This window comes from Pollicipes pollicipes, unplaced genomic scaffold (assembly GCF_011947565.3).
Source record: "Pollicipes pollicipes isolate AB1234 unplaced genomic scaffold, Ppol_2.1 Scaffold_7261;HRSCAF=8764_pilon_pilon_pilon, whole genome shotgun sequence".
Taxonomy (NCBI): domain Eukaryota; kingdom Metazoa; phylum Arthropoda; class Thecostraca; order Pollicipedomorpha; family Pollicipedidae; genus Pollicipes; species Pollicipes pollicipes.
The window spans coordinates 43160209-43178988 of NW_023597054.1; the positions used below are offsets into that span (position 1 = coordinate 43160209).

General features: G+C 51.4%; 1 protein-coding gene across 1 annotated transcript in view; it reads right to left on the bottom strand.

The window, feature by feature from the left end:
• CenG1A (Centaurin gamma 1A) overlaps positions 1-16564 on the bottom strand; it is a gene marked incomplete at its 3' end in the record, with an annotated part of 28712 nt that extends 12148 nt beyond the window's left edge. Inside the window, exons 1-2 of the mRNA XM_037235665.1 lie at positions 16004-16564; positions 13477-13709 (exon numbers count right to left, since the gene is read on the bottom strand). Of these exons, the coding sequence (XP_037091560.1) occupies positions 13477-13709; positions 16004-16253 (483 nt within the window). The remainder of the gene's footprint in view (positions 1-13476; positions 13710-16003) is intronic.
• Between the last annotated feature and the right edge of the window lie 2216 nt (positions 16565-18780).

Below are 18780 nucleotides of genomic sequence, written 5' to 3' on the forward strand. Positions count from 1 at the left end.
GTTTATGGCAAACAGTTCATAATCTGTGTACTTCTAAACACTGCCAACAACATTGAGAAGAGAGGAAAAACACCACCACGCGCTGGTGTAGAGAGACACACCCGTCACTCATTCATTCAGCCTGGTTAAAAACGATTCACCACAGCTGCACAAACATGCTGCGGTGAACGACTGTGCGCAGCTGGGAAGTCCAACTGCAATCTTCAAGCCGCGGCGTTCGTCGCAGACCAAGATGCACGCCCAATGCGGGAAATGCTACGATAATGTACCGATACCACTTGGGCGAGCTGCAGCGAAGGACCCAGCGAAGCTTCCTTTCGTTGTCAATATTGCGAAACGGCACAAGATGAACAAAGAACGATGCTGCTGAAGACTGCTGTACTGGAACGGCACCGTCATCATCAAGACGCCGTAACCTACTGCTAGACGACGAGCTGATGACTGGTCTTAACGGACAACTTTGTTTTGAGGGATTTATTAGTTGTCAAGCCAATATTTGCCGCACCAGGCAACCCGTTGATTTTCTCGCGTTTACATGTGCTGGACCGGACACTGGACTTCCCATAATAGTGAATGCACACCGATGTCAGATAATTTTACAGGACGATACTGGATGAACGAGCTTATTTACGTGGGTTATTGGAAGTGATGACATCAGTGGTAGCTTAACAATTTATGTAGCTGATGTAAAAAGCATTTATGGCGAGTAAGCGTACAAACAGCTTTTCTGGAGTCCAATGTCGTTGAAGAGCCGTTTACTGACCACCCAAACGCGCCATGTTGTCATGTCTAGCAATATTTACCTCCCGTACAGGGCACAAACTGAAGCTGAACAGCACACTGAAATCCATGCTCGGCAGAACAAATATACACGACGTCACTTTCCGATTCTGGCGTCAGCTGTGCCGCCAAGGACAATGAACTGAAATAACGTATTCCAGATAGGCTCAAGACGCACATCCTGAACACTAACGTCCTCGCAGTGACAGCCACAGGCCTGCCACTGGGAAAACCTTCAGCTTCAGTTCAATATCCATGGCTGCACGGTTGTCACAAGCTGACACATCTAGTGTTGGCGGCCGGGAAGGACGGTGTCGCCGTCAATCTGCTCTACCTAAAACGGCCCCCTCTGGAGCTGGTTGACTTTCTCAGGGACCTCACAGCAATCGCTTTCTAAGCTACTGCCTGTTAACACTGTGGGTCACGTGTTTACAGGCAGTGCCTGCACAGAGCCTCGTACCACATTTCTTCGAAGTGCTCTTTCCTAAGCACGCAAATTCGTACGCAAAATGTCGAATCGCATATATTTGCCCGCAAATCTTACCACGTGCAGGAATGCACCGATAAATTTGTATACACCGGAGAGCGTAGCATCCGCATAACTTGGTTTACGCGATGATTCGTATTGCATTTATTCGTGTGTGCAATTTTTCGCATCAGTCCTCAACATACCAATATAGTTCTTCGCAAAGCGTTTCTTTGCATATAGCACTTTTTCGGATCGCATTGCATCCTAGATTGATGTATTGTTCGTATCAGACTGCTTCGTATACGTAATGATTGACAGAACATTCACTCGCTTACGAAGCTCGTCGCATACCATTTGTCTGAATACACAATTCTTCAAATCGCATCTCTTAAACAACCTTACGATCGGACATTTTATGGATGAACTTCTGGGATTCGAGTTCGGACATTTTACGAATGAACTTCTGGGATACGAGTTCGGACATTTTATCGATGAGCTTCTGGGATAAGGGTTCGGACATTTTATGGATGAACTTCTGGGATTAGAGTTCGCGCTAACCCGGCCTTGTTGTTTAAATTCTGACTCCACCATCGGAACGTGAAACACCAGTTTACCGGCAGAACTGTTTGCGGAAGTCCAATGTGTCACGATGCTCGCTACGGTTTGCCGTGCCCTCTGATATCATCTTGCCTTGCGCGGCCTCCGCCATTGGCCGCAGACCATCTCAGCGCAGGCAAATAGCGAAGGCCGGGGCGAATCCAACCCACCCATCCAACCATGGGCGGTATGGGAGGCAGGCGCTCTAACCGACTGAGCTACGGGGGGGGGGGGGGGGGAGAGGCGGGACAAGTTTCTTCGTCCGCCCAACTATTTTGCCGCATTTCGTCGTCGCGCACGTGCTTCATCTGGCTTACACAGATGCACTTCCTGCGCTGCGTACTTCAACGCATGGGCAAAGCTTAGTTCGTATGCAGATGCTGCAATCGTGGAAATGTAAACCTGCCCGTTCCGGTTTAACCGCACGCATGCGCACTGATAGTTTGAATTGCGGTAGGTAACTGCCGGTTATACAGTGTGTTGGGTGGCGAAACAGCGAGGTGATGAAGGGAAGCAGCATCGCAGCGTGTCACGCGAGCACAGTCAGACGCCCAATATATCAAGCTGGTGTATGTGCACCATTGATCCCTCCCTGCCAAGTTGGCTATGGCGGCTACCTGTTAACCCGCTGGTGTTATAGTTCGAGGAAACTGGAGAAGTGGGGTGTGGTTTGCTTCCACATGCGCAGCGTTTTGTTCTGCTGAGTGTCATTTACATTTGATCAGCCCAAGAGCAGATCAGGAGCGCTATCCCGCATCCCCACCTGGCGCTTTCATCCTTCGGCACCGCTTGAGTCAACATAGCTAGCCCACGTTTCCGCGGTACTTGTTTGCATCGAGACAGGACTGATAGAGTCTTTTACAGCCCTGGGCAGTAGAATGAACAGCTGCTGTCTGCAGATAATCGTGGATATGGCAGCCGGACCTAAGCCATGTGAGGCGCCTGGGACGCGAACCTGCGTGCTCGCCACACATTTGTGAGCGCGTTCAACGTCTGATTGCCTAAGGCGGACGGACGAGGGGACGCGTACCAGCGGTCATGTCATTCATCACCTCCATACGGCCCACCCCGGAGATGGCCATCAACGGGGCGGCGGAAGGAACCTCTCAGCACGAGAATAGCATGCCTAATGAACAACAGGGGACAGGATAACGAAGAACGAACAACGGAGCAACGGGGGATGATAAGAAAATGCCGTTCCAGCCCACGATAATGACGATCAAATATATTTGATGCAAGCAACCGCATACAGAAATGCGCTACAAACAACCATGTATGCACAGAAATGTCTTCGCGATTGACGCGATACGAACATTTACGTGCACAAAGGAATACCCCACAAACAATGGGATACGAAGAGCTACGTGTGCAAATTTTGCGGACTGGAATTTTGCGCATAAGAATCAACTTGCGGGAAGATTTACGCACGGGGAAAATTTACGCACGCACTTGCCTACGAAACTTTGTGCACGAAGCATTATGATACGAAGAAATGCGCAGGAAAAAAATACAAATAAGCTTTACGCTCACGCGCTGAGACTGTTTCATCGGGGATGAACAAAAATGTAACGAGTACTCACAAGTTAGGCCTATTTCAAACAAATTTCCCGGATTGGTCACGGTGCTTTCCTTGCAACAACAGACTCGTCGCAGCATGGGGTCAGGTTTATTCACATGGTGAACGATGGCACACAATCTATATAAACACCCTTCTCTGGCCACGTAGCATACATGCATAAAAGCTAAGAAGAGAAACAAAGGGCAAAATAAATAACCTCCTCTCCAGTCCTTTCTGATCCCATGATCACCTAACGAGATCATACTGAAGTGGCTCGCTTTTCCAGCGTCGGCCGCTAGCAGCACGGGTAGCCGCTGAAACTGAACTCAACTGCACGTTTCCAACTGGTACAGCGCGTACAGTCCGGTACGATCTGATGTAGAGCGCCCCTGACCTGTGATTACCGTAAGGGTCAGGTCCATTCCCACCACTGAGTATCGCTCAGGCTCTGGCAACGGCCACGTCCTTGCCAACATCCCGGCCTTTTCTGGCGCGTGCGTCTTCCTGTTCCTTGCAATCGGCACACAAATGCATGTCCCGGTTATCAGCGCTCCTCTCAGCCTTGCCGCATCCACACGCTGGTCCAGACTGCCACTCACATGCTAGCGACCGGCCGGCCGTATTATCCAGTCTGGTTCAGCGCGATGTCCTTGCCATTGCCATCGGCACAGTCGCTTCCTGTTGTTCTGAATCACATTCCAATCCTGGCCATTGGTACGGTCAGATTTGCTCGTGTCCTGAGTGACGTTTCCATTATCGTCAATGGTACAGCCTGATTCATGACGGCGGTCCGCGGCTGCCCGTGCCGGCGCCGCGCCTGCTCGCGCCCCCCAGAGACGACCGGGGCAGACCGAGACCGCCGGCCGCCGGCCGCCTACAGCGGTTCGTACTTGCACGCGGTCGACAGCTCGTGTCGCAGCATGGAGGTGACTGTCAGCGCCACGCGCTTGGCGAACCGATAGATATCGACCGAGAACCAGAAGATCACCAGCGAGCCGATGACGAACACGGCGGCGGCGGCGGAGGCCAGCACCATGGTGGCGACTGCACGGGGCGGGCGGCGGGCGGCGACTGAGCGACCGCGGCCGCGCCGCCCAGACGTCGACCAGCGCCACGTGGGGAGCCCCGGCTGCCTGGCGCTGAGACGTGTCAGCCGGGCGCGCCGCTGGTCCACGTCCCGCCGACCCCGGTAAACACGGCCCGGCGAGACGCAGCAACACGGGGCGGCTGGCTCCGCTCAGCCGGCGGCTCGCGCCACGCTGCAGCCCGCGGCGCCGGCGCTGCGGCATCTACGCCGCACTTTGACATCCTTTCCATCGCGATGGAAAACACCGCGTTCGCCGCGGCCAGACAAGGCGCGCTCGGCGCCGCGGCCCTGTTCCGAGAGCACTGTGCTCTCCAGGGTCTAGACTGATTGCAGCGCGTCTTTGAGCGCAGCTTTGGGCTTTGGGCTTTGGGTGTCTATCGGTCACGGCCTCTCGGTCATAATACGGGCTATACATTGGTCCACAGACGGGAAACAACGCCTAACGACAGGAGTGCTGCAACATTAGTTCTACTGTCAATACTTATACGCCACAAAAGCGTCACACCGCAAAACTTCTACCTCAAACATTTATGCCCTTCTGACTTCTACTGCAAATACTATTGCAATCTTCACTTATACGCAACGTTGCTTCTGCTGCAAAGACTTCTACGCGACATAAGTGCCACATAACAAAACTTATGCTTCAAAATTTATACCTGTCATCCTTATACTCAAAAATTTATTCAGTCTTAACCAATACGTGACATTACTTCTGCTGTCAACACCTATGCGTGACATCAGTACCATTCGACAAAGCTCAACACTGCGAATGTTATGCCCGTCGCAACTTCCATGTAACAATGTACACGGCACTCATTTATAAATGACGCTACTTACACCTCAGTATTTGCTGAACGAGGCGGGATGGACGGGACGGGAGGCGTCAGGTGGAATCACATGTTTCTATGTTGCCGAATAAAGGGTGCCAGGAGCCCAAGCCCTGGCAGAACCAGCGCAGCATTGATACGACACTCCAGCACATCCGGCCGTTCCGCCCCGCCCATTACACCACACGCGGGATGTGTCCTCTCCCGCCGCAGCACCAGCCCCAATGGATACGCCGTGAGGCGACTCAGCAACATCCGGCCGTTCCGCCCCGCCCATTACACCACACACGGGATGTGTCCTCTGCCACCGCAGCACCAGCCCCAATGGATACGCCGTGAGGCGACTCAGCACATCCGGCCGTTCCGCCCCCGCCCATTACAACCACACACGGGAGTGTCCTCTGCCACCGCAGCACCAGCCCCAATGGATACGCCGTGAGGCGACTCAGCACATCCGCCGTTCCGCCCCGCCCATTACACCACACACGGGATGTGTCCTCTGCCACCGCAGCACCAGCCCCAATGGAATACGCGTGAGGCGACTCAGCACATCCGGCCGTTCCGCCACGCCCATTACACCACACACGGGATGTGTCCTCTGCCACCGCAAGCACCAGCCCCGATGGCTACGCCGTGAGGCGACTCAGCACATCCGGCCGTTCCGCCCCGCCCATTACACCACACGCGGGATGTGTCCTCTCCCGCCGCAGCCCCAGCCCCGATGGCTACGCCGTGAGGCGACTCAGCACATCCGGCCGTTCCGCTCCGCCCATTACACCTCATGCGGGATGTGTCCTCTGCTACCGCAGCACCAGCCCCAGTGGATACGCCGTGAGGCGACTCAGCACAGCAGGCGGCAAGAAACGCGACGAAACCGCAGGCCGTCCACAAACGGACATCAATGACAGCATACTGGCTACCCAGCAGGGGTGCATGAGTGATTTGCCTGTTGTGCAGGACAACCCACCCACCTGGGCAATCCTGCGGTGGAAACTTCATGGTGGCATGCAAACGGTTAGGTATTCATTAATTGCATTAATTTTGTCGGTTTGTTGTGCAATTATATAACTTAAGGCTGTATAAGTTAAAAACGTAGGCCGTGGGGTCATTGCAGCAGAAGTCATGTTGCAATACACAAGATTACAACACCATGGAGCGGTCACCTCTAGCTTAGTTAAGAACGTGTAATGCTTCTCATTGTGGGCCGCCTTTAGGATTTTGGTGAGGCCAATACTGTAAAAAGAAGCCGTGACGAGCAATTTTGAAGCATAAGTTTTATAGTAACGCACTAATCTCGTATACAGTATTGGCAGTAGAAGTAACGTTGCGCAGAAGTAAAAACTGAAAAAGTTTTTGCAGCAGCAATAACGACGGGCACAAGGTTTTGCAACACGAGTTTTGTCGTGTAGCACTGTCACGTATAAGTACTGGCAGTACAAGTAGTGTCGCGTAAGCGTGAAACTGGGAGTTCTGCGGTGGACGTAATGCCATGGAGAGCTAATGCCGTCACAATTCTGCACTATTGCCGTCGCAGTTATGCACCATACTGTTCTGTACTATTTGCAGTAGCACTAACGATGCACCCATAATACGGTCGTATTCCGGCCAAACTGACCGCTCTGTCATATCTTGGATGCTCCGCCGGTGTTTTACGGAGTAAGCAGCAAAACCGCGACATCTTCGGGCATCTCGCGACGCCCACAAAGATGCTCAAGGGGCTCTTCGGAGTACGCATCATAACCGGGGCGCCCCCGGGCATCTCGCGATGCCCACAAAGATGCTCAACGGGCTCTATGGAGTACGCATCATAACCGTGACGCCTCTGAGCATCTCAAGGCGACGCTGAGCTTCGAAAAGCTACATACGCATCTGCCCAACTGCGCACTGCATCGGTCCCACTGCCACTCGACATGACTCGCTGATGCGCTTATGACCACACTACCCACCCAAGGGTGAACAAATTGGCGTCGCGACTCGTAACCGCGGGGGTCTCGTGCTGCAGTGATCTGGCGACGACTGCGTACTTATCTCACGCGATGAAATGTTTGACGACATAGAAATCAGCGCATTAATTTGCCGCACTGGAGACGATATCCAGGCCGGCTTTGGACGGAGAGGTCACGCACCCCGTGGGGTCTGGCTGATTATGTTCCCTCTGCTCGGAAACCGCCCAGCCAGCAACCCTCCCGGCTGACCGGGCAAACTCATCGTGAGCCAATCGGACATCGCTGCCGGACAGATCGCGGCAGCTGTCCTGACGCCTCCCCTGGTGCGTCTCCCGTCCGCTGTCAGGGGAGGGACGTGGCGCTGCGGGCGGCCGGGCGCCCTCAGACCGAACCCCGCGGCGCGGCCGGGCGGGGCCGGCGCCGACGTCACCGGGGCGTCACGGGACGCGCCTCAAGGCCTGCCGACGGGCGCCGGCGACGGCGGCGGCGTCGGCCGACCTTCGCCGCCGCCCGGAGGCTCCGTAAGCCGGGACCGCACGTCAGCTCGCGTGACAGCCGGCGGCGGCGGCGACCCGCGCCCGACGGGGACGTCCGGCCGGCGTGCGGAGCCTCACAGCGCTGTCACTAGTCATGGCCGGCGTCCCGGCGAGGTAAACGGAAATGTGCGTCCGACGAGAACCATGCGCTTACTAAGCACTACGCTGGCATTGGAGCATGTAGGTCAGAAAAGGGTCTGTTTTGGCCAAGGTCGTGTGCTGACGACTCCAAACCGGCGACCGGTTCTTCGAACTGCGCTGCTTCTCGCCCAGCGTGCGTCCGCATCTATGGGATGCTCGATTCGCCATTCCACACAAGGTTCACCACTGGGCTGCGGTGCTTTGCAAGACGAAAACAAACTACGCTCTCCTGACAGGCCAGCATTTGCTTTTGGGCCTGGCGGAATTGGCGCGTGTCTTTAATGTTTGATAAATCGCAACAGGGCACCCATTCCACTTACTCCCGTCATGGGCCAAAGACGCCATCATCGACCATAACAACACTCTCGAATGCACCAACCGCGAAGCGATCAGTGAAAAGCGTCTTCTCAGCTCAACCACACGATGTTCAGTCACAGGCCACCAGCCCGGCGTTGATTATGCTGTCCAACAATTGGATGGGGGCATTTGAATACTGCCGATTTCAATGCATTCCCCGATATTCAGTTAAGCAAAATAAGTGTTCAAGACTGTCGATCTTGATCACGCTAAGGAAGCCACTGGGATTTACCCGTCGTGGTCCGGTCATTGCACATGACTGCATCGCCGCCGCGTGCTGTCCGGCTAGAAATGCATCGAACTACTGTCCACATATTCAGCGATGCCCTATGCTCAACGGCATACGATCATGAGACCTAAGAGCAATGCACATGGTTCTTTCAAAATATATATTTCTGCCCGTCTTTCTCGGTGTTTTACTTTGCTTAAACAGTATTCTGTATTTCGGCACTGTAGCTGAACGTCGAATGTTAACGAGTTCAACATCCGAAGTGACAGAAGCAGATATTGCTGTATGATTTTAGCTTTGAACCTACGACAGAATGTCAAAGGCGAAAGAACGTAGATCGAGCTACTTTAGTCTCGCTGTTCTTTTTCGAGTCTTTATTACAGCGAATATTACAAAAAGCGAATACCAACGCCGCTGTGCAAAATCCATCGCAACCTCGCCGTTCGCTGCGCATAAAAGTCAAACATTTCTCAAGCTGGTAATTATGTCAACGTCGGGTGCCTACGCCGGCCACATGGAAAACACAACTGTGAATTAATGTGCAGCTAAACTGAGTGTTTTCATAGCCCACCGGTTGGCCGAACATCAAACAGTCTCGTGCATATTTCGCGATGACCAAATCATCTCAACAGAACTGGCATGCTCCTCCATGTTTATTCTACGGGGCGATCCCGAATATTCCCCCATGAAGCTGAGTGGTACACGCTTAATGTGGTTGCTAAGATCTTGGATCTGAGCGCCCGAAGACCACATGGCGATGACCTGGCTACGATGACAATCACCGGAATTGCCCAGTTCACGAAACTGCTGCGTTTTTGCACCTTGACCACAACGTCTTACTTTTTCATCAAGAAACTCTGCCCCAATTTCGACCCAACAGCCACCGTGAACCCTTAAAACCTATGGCACCCCAGCCAGTACGATTACCACAATCCGCGCTCCAGAATATTATGTGGCAGCTGGGCAGCCCAGCAAGTCATGTCAAGTCCTGCCAATAATACCTCTCCTCCCTCCCAAACCCCACGTCCGGCTCCTGTCCCCTGGCCGTGCCTGCTTCACCCAGTCCCGTATGTCCGACGCACTGACGTCGCGTGCGCGGACCGTCCCACACGCGGCGCGGCTCGGCCGCGGGCAGCCGGTGTCGACATCAGCAGCGGGAACAGCACCGGACAACGCCGCCATATGTCTCAGGGCAGCAGACACCGGGTGGGCAGCACCGCAGACAGCTCAGAACTGACCAGAACAACGGCAATGAGCAGATTTCAGAAGTCCAAGGCCGTTGATTTGACGTCCACGACCTTCGGCGGAGTCAGCTAAAAAGCGACCTTGCTAATAGCTGAAGATACGTCATGTCTATTTGGCTGTTTGAGTGGATGGTTGTCACTTTCTAAAATCGGTTGGGAGGCGGAGCCAATTAGGTTGACCTAACCTACCCGGAATCCTGAATTTTCCCCAGATTTTCGGATATTGATTTCCATTGTTTGGGAAACATTTATATATATATATATATATATATATATATATATAATTGGTACACCCATGTCGTCTGTCGTCAAAATGCAAATGATTATCGCGACAGACAAGAATCCACAGAAACGTACACATACCATACTGTTACGTATGTCACCAACACTCGCTGAACTGGACGACATGACATAATGCCATTTCCTTTAACACCTGAATTCCCTTCCTTTACAAGCATTTCACTTGTTGTTTCATTTAAAAAGAAAATGGGGCCTTATCGCTCCTACACTACTACCTAGGCAGGGTGGGATTCCCGAGTCCAAAATTTGGAGGCTGAGAACCGCCAACCACCATTATTTCCCCCTACATTTTAAATTCGGATACACAATGCAGATGACACCCGAGACTGCCAGCAGCTATCAAAATAATTCGACAAGGCAGAGTACGAAGTTGCAAAATACTCCCCTGATTCAAATAGCTTCCTTCCTTCTCTTTTTCCTTTCCGCCGCAATAGTTCCATAAAGCTTTGACCTTAGTGTGTGCCGCATGGATTATGCCCACTTTGCTACTGCCTGATGCAACGGGCATGCTTGACAAAATGTCTGCACTTCAAGTTCGTTAGGTTTGTAAGTTGGCTTTCGAAATTTGAATTGTCCGTTCGTTTTAAACACAGTGTCATTGGGTGACTTTTGGCGAGCGCAATCTATTCAAACCTTCTTCAGCTTTCCGCCTGTCAGAAAGCACCACCCCTTCCTCCTTTGCACCCGCCCTTTCCGGCGGCCCGCCACGCTCGAGCCCCAACCCGCCTCACCCAGTCCCGTCCCGGCCCCGCCCCGCCACGCTCCATCCGACCCAGCCCCGCCCCACCCCGCCCAGTCATGCTCCACCCGGTCCCGCTCCGCCCAGCCCTGGCAGATGGATCCCCCCCGTGCACCAGCCCAGGCGTCCAGGCCGTCCAGACGGCAGCGCGGCCAGCACCGTGCGCCGGCGGCCCCCGGTCCGGCGAGGTGCCGATCACCGCCGGCGGCGCTGCACGGCTACCCTGCCGGCCCCGCCGCCGCAGCGGGGCGTGCGTCAGAGGCGGGGGAGTTTGTGTACCCGGCCGCAGACCAGCCGCGTCTGCCGGCCGCAGCCGAGGGTCTGGGCTGCCAACTGGTAAGCACTGGGCCGTTCCAGAGCTGGTCTGGCCCGCGAGCCGCACCACCCGATGGAAGCACGGACCCTTAGGTGGCAGTCGGCGAGAACCGGACCGTTCCAGACCGGACCTGACCCCTGACCTGGACTGGACTGGACTGGACTGCGGACAGCGCCTGATGCGTGAACAAGCACCGGACCACCGCAGAGCCCGCCGTATTCTCGGGCCGTGTCACCCGCCGCCACGCCGTTCTCCCGGGCCCACCATGCCCACCCACCGCAGAGCCGGTCAGAGATCGGAGCTCGCAGCTCGGGTCCACGCCGTATCAGGGGGTCATCCAACCGCACTGAGCCTCACAATCTCGGCTTTGTCCGGCCCACCGATTCATCGGATTGGTGACGCGTGGGAGGGACAGCTCTGACGCTCGTTCAGCCCCTCCCCGGCCCCCAAACGGCGGCGGGTGCCAGCCGCCGGGATACTCGGCGCCACGGAAGTGGAACGGGCTGGTCGCAATGCCATGCGTATTGGTGCCATCGGTGCGCAGTAATGAAGGGTTCATTTTGTGTCACACAAATGCACTGGCTATTCCGTTGTTTTGTATACACGGAAGTGCATACTGCGCATAAATTTGTGAGTTATTTCGCGCATACGCATCTTAAATGCTATTTCCCGTAAAAGGCTACCTGTATACCTAGTTCCGTCGCCACTTGATGGCCCTTTTTGGTGACCAGTCCCCCCCCCCCCCCCCCCCCTGCAACACTTGTGATAGTTCGACAAATGGCTAGCTGCACTCGGGATCTGCGACGCCGATTTCAGGACAGAACCCATCCAAACACGCCGTCAAAGACCGGAAGCTTCGCAAATGCTGGGTCTCGGACCCACACGCCCGTCGTAGTAAATCAGGCATTCTGTTACAGAACTGCGACGAGCCCAACTACATAGTTTATTCTCTTTTTTAGGTTGGCTTTCAAGGTAATTTATGCATACCGACACGGGAAATCTACCCAGTGAAACTTGCATTAACTCTTATTTCAAATCCTCTACCGCCGAAAAATCGGGAATTGCCGACAACGAAAAAACTTTTCTATGGGAAATTGGCGCAACTCCAACGTATTAGCAACTGAGCACAGTTGTCTGGAGTCGACCCCATATCCGCCTTGAGAGGCTGGAGCGCGGCGCCAGTCCCGTTACGCCAGTCAGGACGTTGTCGCTGCTAATCATGACAATGACCACGTCCGGAGCATTAGGGCGCGCCGACCAGAGCCCATAGCGCCCATGACAACCGGAACGCAGGCGTGCCGTAACAGGAAATGCATGTGCGTTGTACATACAGCAGTGCTGTCCGGCGGTCCCATCGCACGAACGAGGTCCATTTGGCGCATGAAACCAACGAGGAACGAGGAAAATGGTGGTGCATTTAACCTACGACATAGGACGATTCGATGTCGCCGTGTAAGCAGCACAATGCTTGCTTTATCCTGTGGCAAGCCTCTCAGACGTCAAAGGCTGAGGCATGCGAGCATGGATTTTGTCCCTCTGTTTTCTGTATACGCTGCCTTTTGGAGCTTAAGTACACAAGCACAACACCTCTAATGGGCTTAGAATATTGTTCACGCCCTCCCCAACTCCCCATATCGGTTTCTGTCCCGCTGTTCATCCCGTCAGATATTTTGGGATATTACCCTTAACCGATACGATCCTCACCCCGCTCGCCCTTTATCCAGCATGCTTTCATCCCGTGCTGTATTTTACCACACGATCTTGATTTACGATCTTTGATTTTTATCCGGTAAGATATTTTACCACGTGATCTTTTTATATTCGATCTTTATCTCACACAATATGTTGCTCTTACGTTCTTCGTCCCGTGTTATAATTCAATCGTACAATGTTCTGGAACGAAGCTTGCTTACAATAAGATTTTGTATTCGATCTTGTGCTCGGTTACCGATTATCGTTAGCCACCCAGAGCGTGATGTTTTCCGAGCTCGTATGCGTAGAATGGCATACAATCCCGCTAATAAACACAGTCATCTGGAGGAACTACTGCATCCTCTGGTAGTACCACTCACACAGAGCAGGGGGTGCATGGGGCAGCACCACGCATACGCATGCGCGTACCCGTGCAGGGGGTCTCAGACAGCACGTGTTCACCTGCCTAACGCGTCCGCTGGCGCCTGGCACCGGCAGCGCCGCTGGCCGTGCCGGGGCGGCCGGCCTGCCTCGAAGGGCCGCTGCTGGGTCACGCCGCGCCGCCTGCAGCTACCCACGCGGTCGGCGGCGCCACCCCTGCCGCCAGCCGGAGCCCGCGGCAGATGCGTACAGCGGGGGGGGGGGGGGGCGTGCTCACCTGCAGCTCGGGCGGGCCACCTTCGTCCCGGATAAGCAGCAGGTAGCTCTGGCCGTCGAGCACCATCTCCTTCTTGAAGCGACCGCCCTCGGGCGACTCCTCCTGCATGTAGGAGCCGGTCAGGTAGCGGTGCACCAGCGCCGACTTGCCCGAGCTGAGGCTGCCGACGATACCCAGCCGCAGGTCGGGCACGCCCCGGCTCAGCGTCCACTCCTGGCTGTTCACGAACGAGTCTGCCGGCACGGGGGCGGCTGCTGGGGAGCGCCGCGCGGCAACAAAACACGGGCGGGCGCGGGCCGGACGGCCAAGACCGACGGCGGCCCGGCCAACACACGCTGGACGCCTGCACAGCTTCATGTGATGCACAAATTGCTTAAGGATACCATTCATGTTGTCAGAATCATACAAACAAGTTTAATGGCCATAAGAACCATGGCAAATTATACAGAATATTATCTGCCAGAATTGAACACCTCGCAGTGTGGGCACAAGACTTCTCACCACCAGCACCACGTGACTTAACATGTTTACATAACCAATATTGCAATGACAGCTTATCATGAAAATAGACATCCCTTAAAATACCCATAAACATAAAAACAAAAACAAAACCACCCAATGTCAGTCCTTGACAAAGGTTTCCTCCTGCCACTCCAAGGTCACTGCATGTAGCTTTACACTTTGTGAGAGCTGATGCGTATTTGTGCTTTTGGCACTCAAAGCCAAGTCAAACAAGACTACACCATTACATGATCCAAAACAATAAAACTGCTTGCAATTGCACTTATAATTTAAGATGGCAAGAACCAAAATTGTGGCTAAGTGTGCCAGAACATGGCTGACATCAAATTGTTCTTAATCACATTTATTTTAAATGAAAACATGATTTAACAATGACATTACATACAGATAAACCATAAAAGATCCACAAGGTATATGCAGAAACCAGCACACTAAAATTAAATCAAATACATACATTAGCAAGATCACAAAACTTCTGATTGCACCTACCAATGTGTCATATCACAGCCCAATACCCAAGCAATAATGTTTGTGCAAACCTTACTGCAGTTTTCACATTCATTTTTAACAAAATTATGGCTTCTGAACAATAATTTGGACATTTTCAAACTCCCTAATCTTTGGCTCAGGTGTGCAGCTAAGTTTATCCGCAGTAGAGTGCACATAATAATGCCACATCAAAATACTTTTGGTAGTTTTATGAGTGCATCAGCTACTGGGGAATGATGAAAGCATAGTCTTATGACCAGTTGACTACCTCTAACCAGCCAAATGAGTACTATAAAATAATTATTCTGACCACCTGCCATTTCAAAGGCCAGCTCAAGGTGCAATCTTGTGGCACTCTGCAAGCTGAGCTAACCAAAGGCTCTACCAATTTGCTGAACAAGAGAAAACAGTTCAAATTTTCCTTTCCAAAAATTAACAAAGCCATTTTGCACATTTCTTTGGTGACTGTATGGATTCATCTATTGGTATTCATCTATGGTAATACAATACAATACTTTGGGACTAATATGATGTAGTTACAGTATTACACAAACATAGCATAATATATATATATGTAAAATTGTGAACTTGTAGTATCATGTGCCACAATTAAGGTATTACAAAGCATCATGTCTTAGCTGCAAACATCTCTTTTAATGTGGACTTGTGTCGGCCACATATATAAGCTATGCATATAATAAGTCAAAACGTTACACCAGCACTAGAACCATGACCCATTTAAGGCATTTTACATGCAAAATAACATATGCTCACCAGTCTTACTAAAAAATACATCCGTCTTGACAAAGACAAAAGTTTATGGGTTCATTTAAACCCAAATCTTAATTATACATGTGTACACTTCAATCCTTGACAACTATTATACTAAACAAAGCACACCAAAGCATATCTTGAACACTGTGTGGGATTGCTATCACAGAACTAGTCAACATTAAAATACTGGGGCTAAAACTGACCCAAAAAATGGTAGCGCATCTGTACATCAACCACTTGTAAGGAATTTTTCAGTTCTACATAATCAATGTTTACCAAATGTAAGGCCAAGTGATGGACAATGCATGAATACTGATGATGTGCACCCACACACAGTGATTTATTAGCCACACTGCGAAATATACATGTTACAACAAATTTATCTGGTTCAGCAGTAGCAACATGTGAGCATCTAATTTGGAGTACGGTTTGCTACTAGTTTCAGGGAACAAGTGTCAATGTCTCAATGCCTAAGTACATTGTAAAGGCCTTTTGGACTAAACATGTCCCAAGCACAGTTCCAGGGCTTAGTTTGAAAATTTAACAATACATGCACCAGGTTCAGCACACAAGCCACTTCAGCATCCAGATACTCATGGATATGTGCTGTATTCATGGCATGCTGACATATTGGCACAACAACAGTGTTTTGTTATCAAAGTTAATCATTCAAGAACAGGGATACTAAAGATGCTAAAAATCCCAGTTTAAAATTATGAATATAAATGGTGTCAATCCTTACCTTCAATACAAACAACATGTTCTCTGACTTGTTGAGCCAATGCAGGGTCTTGAACATGCTCAATCAAATCGTAAATAGCGTATATGGAAGGATGCACACTTTCAAAGCGCTGTATTTCCTGCCTAATGGCATGAGAATTTGAAAAGAATGGCATGTGAGGTCTTGACATCCTGGGAAGGCTTGAACCAAGCACATTCAAAATTTCATCATTCAAGAACCCAATCCCCTTCTTGGATGTCGGATGATTCATCAACAAGTGTCTTGCTCAGGCGTCACTTCGGTCCATAAGTATGTCACAATGGCACAAAGTTGACTTGTTCCCATTGAGTTAAGGCTTAGGTTCCATTTCCAGGACTGATTGCGGATAGCCTGACTTCACACCTCAGGTCCGCTGGAATCTCGCTGCACAAAAATGTCACCAATTCAACCGCATACCGTGCCTGTTTCACAAGTAAACATCTAACAACGTGTAAACCACAACGCATAAATCAAATAACAAAACACACCCACTCAACTTGCACGGAAAACGCGATCACCCCCATCCACCCACTCATCCGAGAAGTAAATATGCGTCAGAGCAGAGGCCCCCGCGCAAAGTTCGTCACTGACGTCTTAGCGTAACAAATGGCGTCGAACGATGCAACTCGCTGTAAAGAATACACTTTCCTATGTTTTCTGTGTAAATTGTAAGAACAGAGTGAATTCACGAAAACAATTAAAATACTTAAACTCATTTTTAAACTGTTCGACATGATGTGTAGATTATTATTGAAGCGTGCCTTCGTGGTTTGCATGTCATTTTTGTTTTAGTTCCTGGACAGAGGATTGGGTGAACAGGACTAGTAAATAGGTGTTCATTGTATCCAAGCAAACGTATGCAAAGTTTCAGGGAGAGCCCTGAACAGAAGTATTTTCAGAATTTTATTAGGAGAAGTGGAGCTCAGTGAGTAAGCATTACACAGATTTCTAGCTTATTTTGAAAGCCGTCTTTAACAAAGAAGTTTAGAAATCGGACCTAAGGGAGGTGGTTGGGTCCCCTTCACTTGTGCCCATGGCCAAAGTATCGGCGTTGTAAATTTTCAGCATGTGCCCCCTTCGCCTATTGAACCGACCCTGACAAATTCATGACTTTTACAGTCATAGAAATTGGTTTACCACTATGGATACCGGTGTAAGAGAGCCAGGACCTATCATTGCCCTCACATCTAAACAACTAAGTTAAGGGCGTCTGTCTTTCTGCGTATGCACGCTCCTTAGCCATACGCACGGCATAGACAGCTGCACAGATTGCCATGAAAGTTGCACATAGAGCGTGTTCAGCCGTCGTGGCAATCCACGACATAAAGTTACGTCCGTCGTGCACCAGAACCGATGGCAGCGCTCGCGGGGACTGCAAGAGAAACAAGTCGTGCAAAACTAAGGGACGTGGGCAAGGGGAGGACCAAGACTTCATGGCCCCCTTGAGCTAAAAATTGTACACTACACGTGCTTGGAATTTTGCAGGAATATTGTCCAAATATGTAGGATTTGGAGATAGATATTGACAACTGGTCCTCCGTTGACAGGAAAATTTTTATTGCGTGTTTGGCAAAAGCCAAGTCGCCGAAAGCATGTCACAGACTCGAGCAAGGATGAATATAACGTACCCAAATTGGGAACTGACAATTGATGGCGTTAATTTGACAAAGGTAAAAATGGTTGCAAAATTCGACTACCAGCAAGCTTGCCCACATTTGAGACCAGCATTCAGGGATTGGAGAAAAAGTGAACAGAACGCACTACGCATTATTGAGATGCAAATAAATGTGTTATATAGTTGGAGACGATGCCATACCGACGCGTACGAGGTGGCATCTTCGCGAGGCGGAGGAAGCGGGAGCCACAATCACATGATATCTATTTGCTGTCCTGAGTGCGTGGAGCGCCGGGCAATGTTTGCGAGCACTCCGTGGGTTGCTAAACAGCTTACAAACTAACTGAGATCCCTGAGATCCCTGGATTAACTGAGTTTATCAAGAGCGCACGTTTGACTGTGTGTGCCCGTCGATTTTGTCAGACGCACCAGACAGATTGCCTTACAATTGTCACAGGCTGGCGTGCAATTTGCCAAGATGACGGGCGCAGCCATCGTGACGATCCGCAACATAAATTTACTTCCGCCCGATATCAGTGTCGGTCACAGCGTGCATGAGAGGTCGCGGCGCTTGAGAGGTCGCAGCGTTCGTGAGAGGCCACAGCGTGCTTGGGCGGTCACAGCGTTCGTGAGAGGTCACAGCGAACATAAGCAGCCACAGCCTTCATGAGAGGCCGCAACGTGCGTGAGAGGTCACAGCGTGCATAAGACGTCACAGTGCGGGGCCGCTTTGCATCATTGCGATGCGAATCAATTTTGCGTGGCTGGAGGCGGTACTCTACCGACGCAAACGGGGTGCGTGACGCGCGGCGATTTAGGAAAGCACAGCGACGCGATGCGTGCGATGTGTCGGCCACAAATAGATTGCAATGTTCGATGTCCTGCGTGCGTGGAACGGCGCACACGACCAAGGTGTCCGGGTGGTCCCAAAGTGTTTAACACGTTAGAAATGTTGAATCGAGTTAATGCAATTCATTTTGTTGACTCTGCGAAACAAGCTAGCAGCTCGACTCTTTATCTGGATGGAGTCAAAATTGGGTCAACCAGGTCACGATGGGTCATGCTAAAACGAGTTATGCTGAAGCGCTACCGGAAGTACAGACTTAAGGGGCTTGTCCGTCGTATTGCCTGATGTGACGATGCT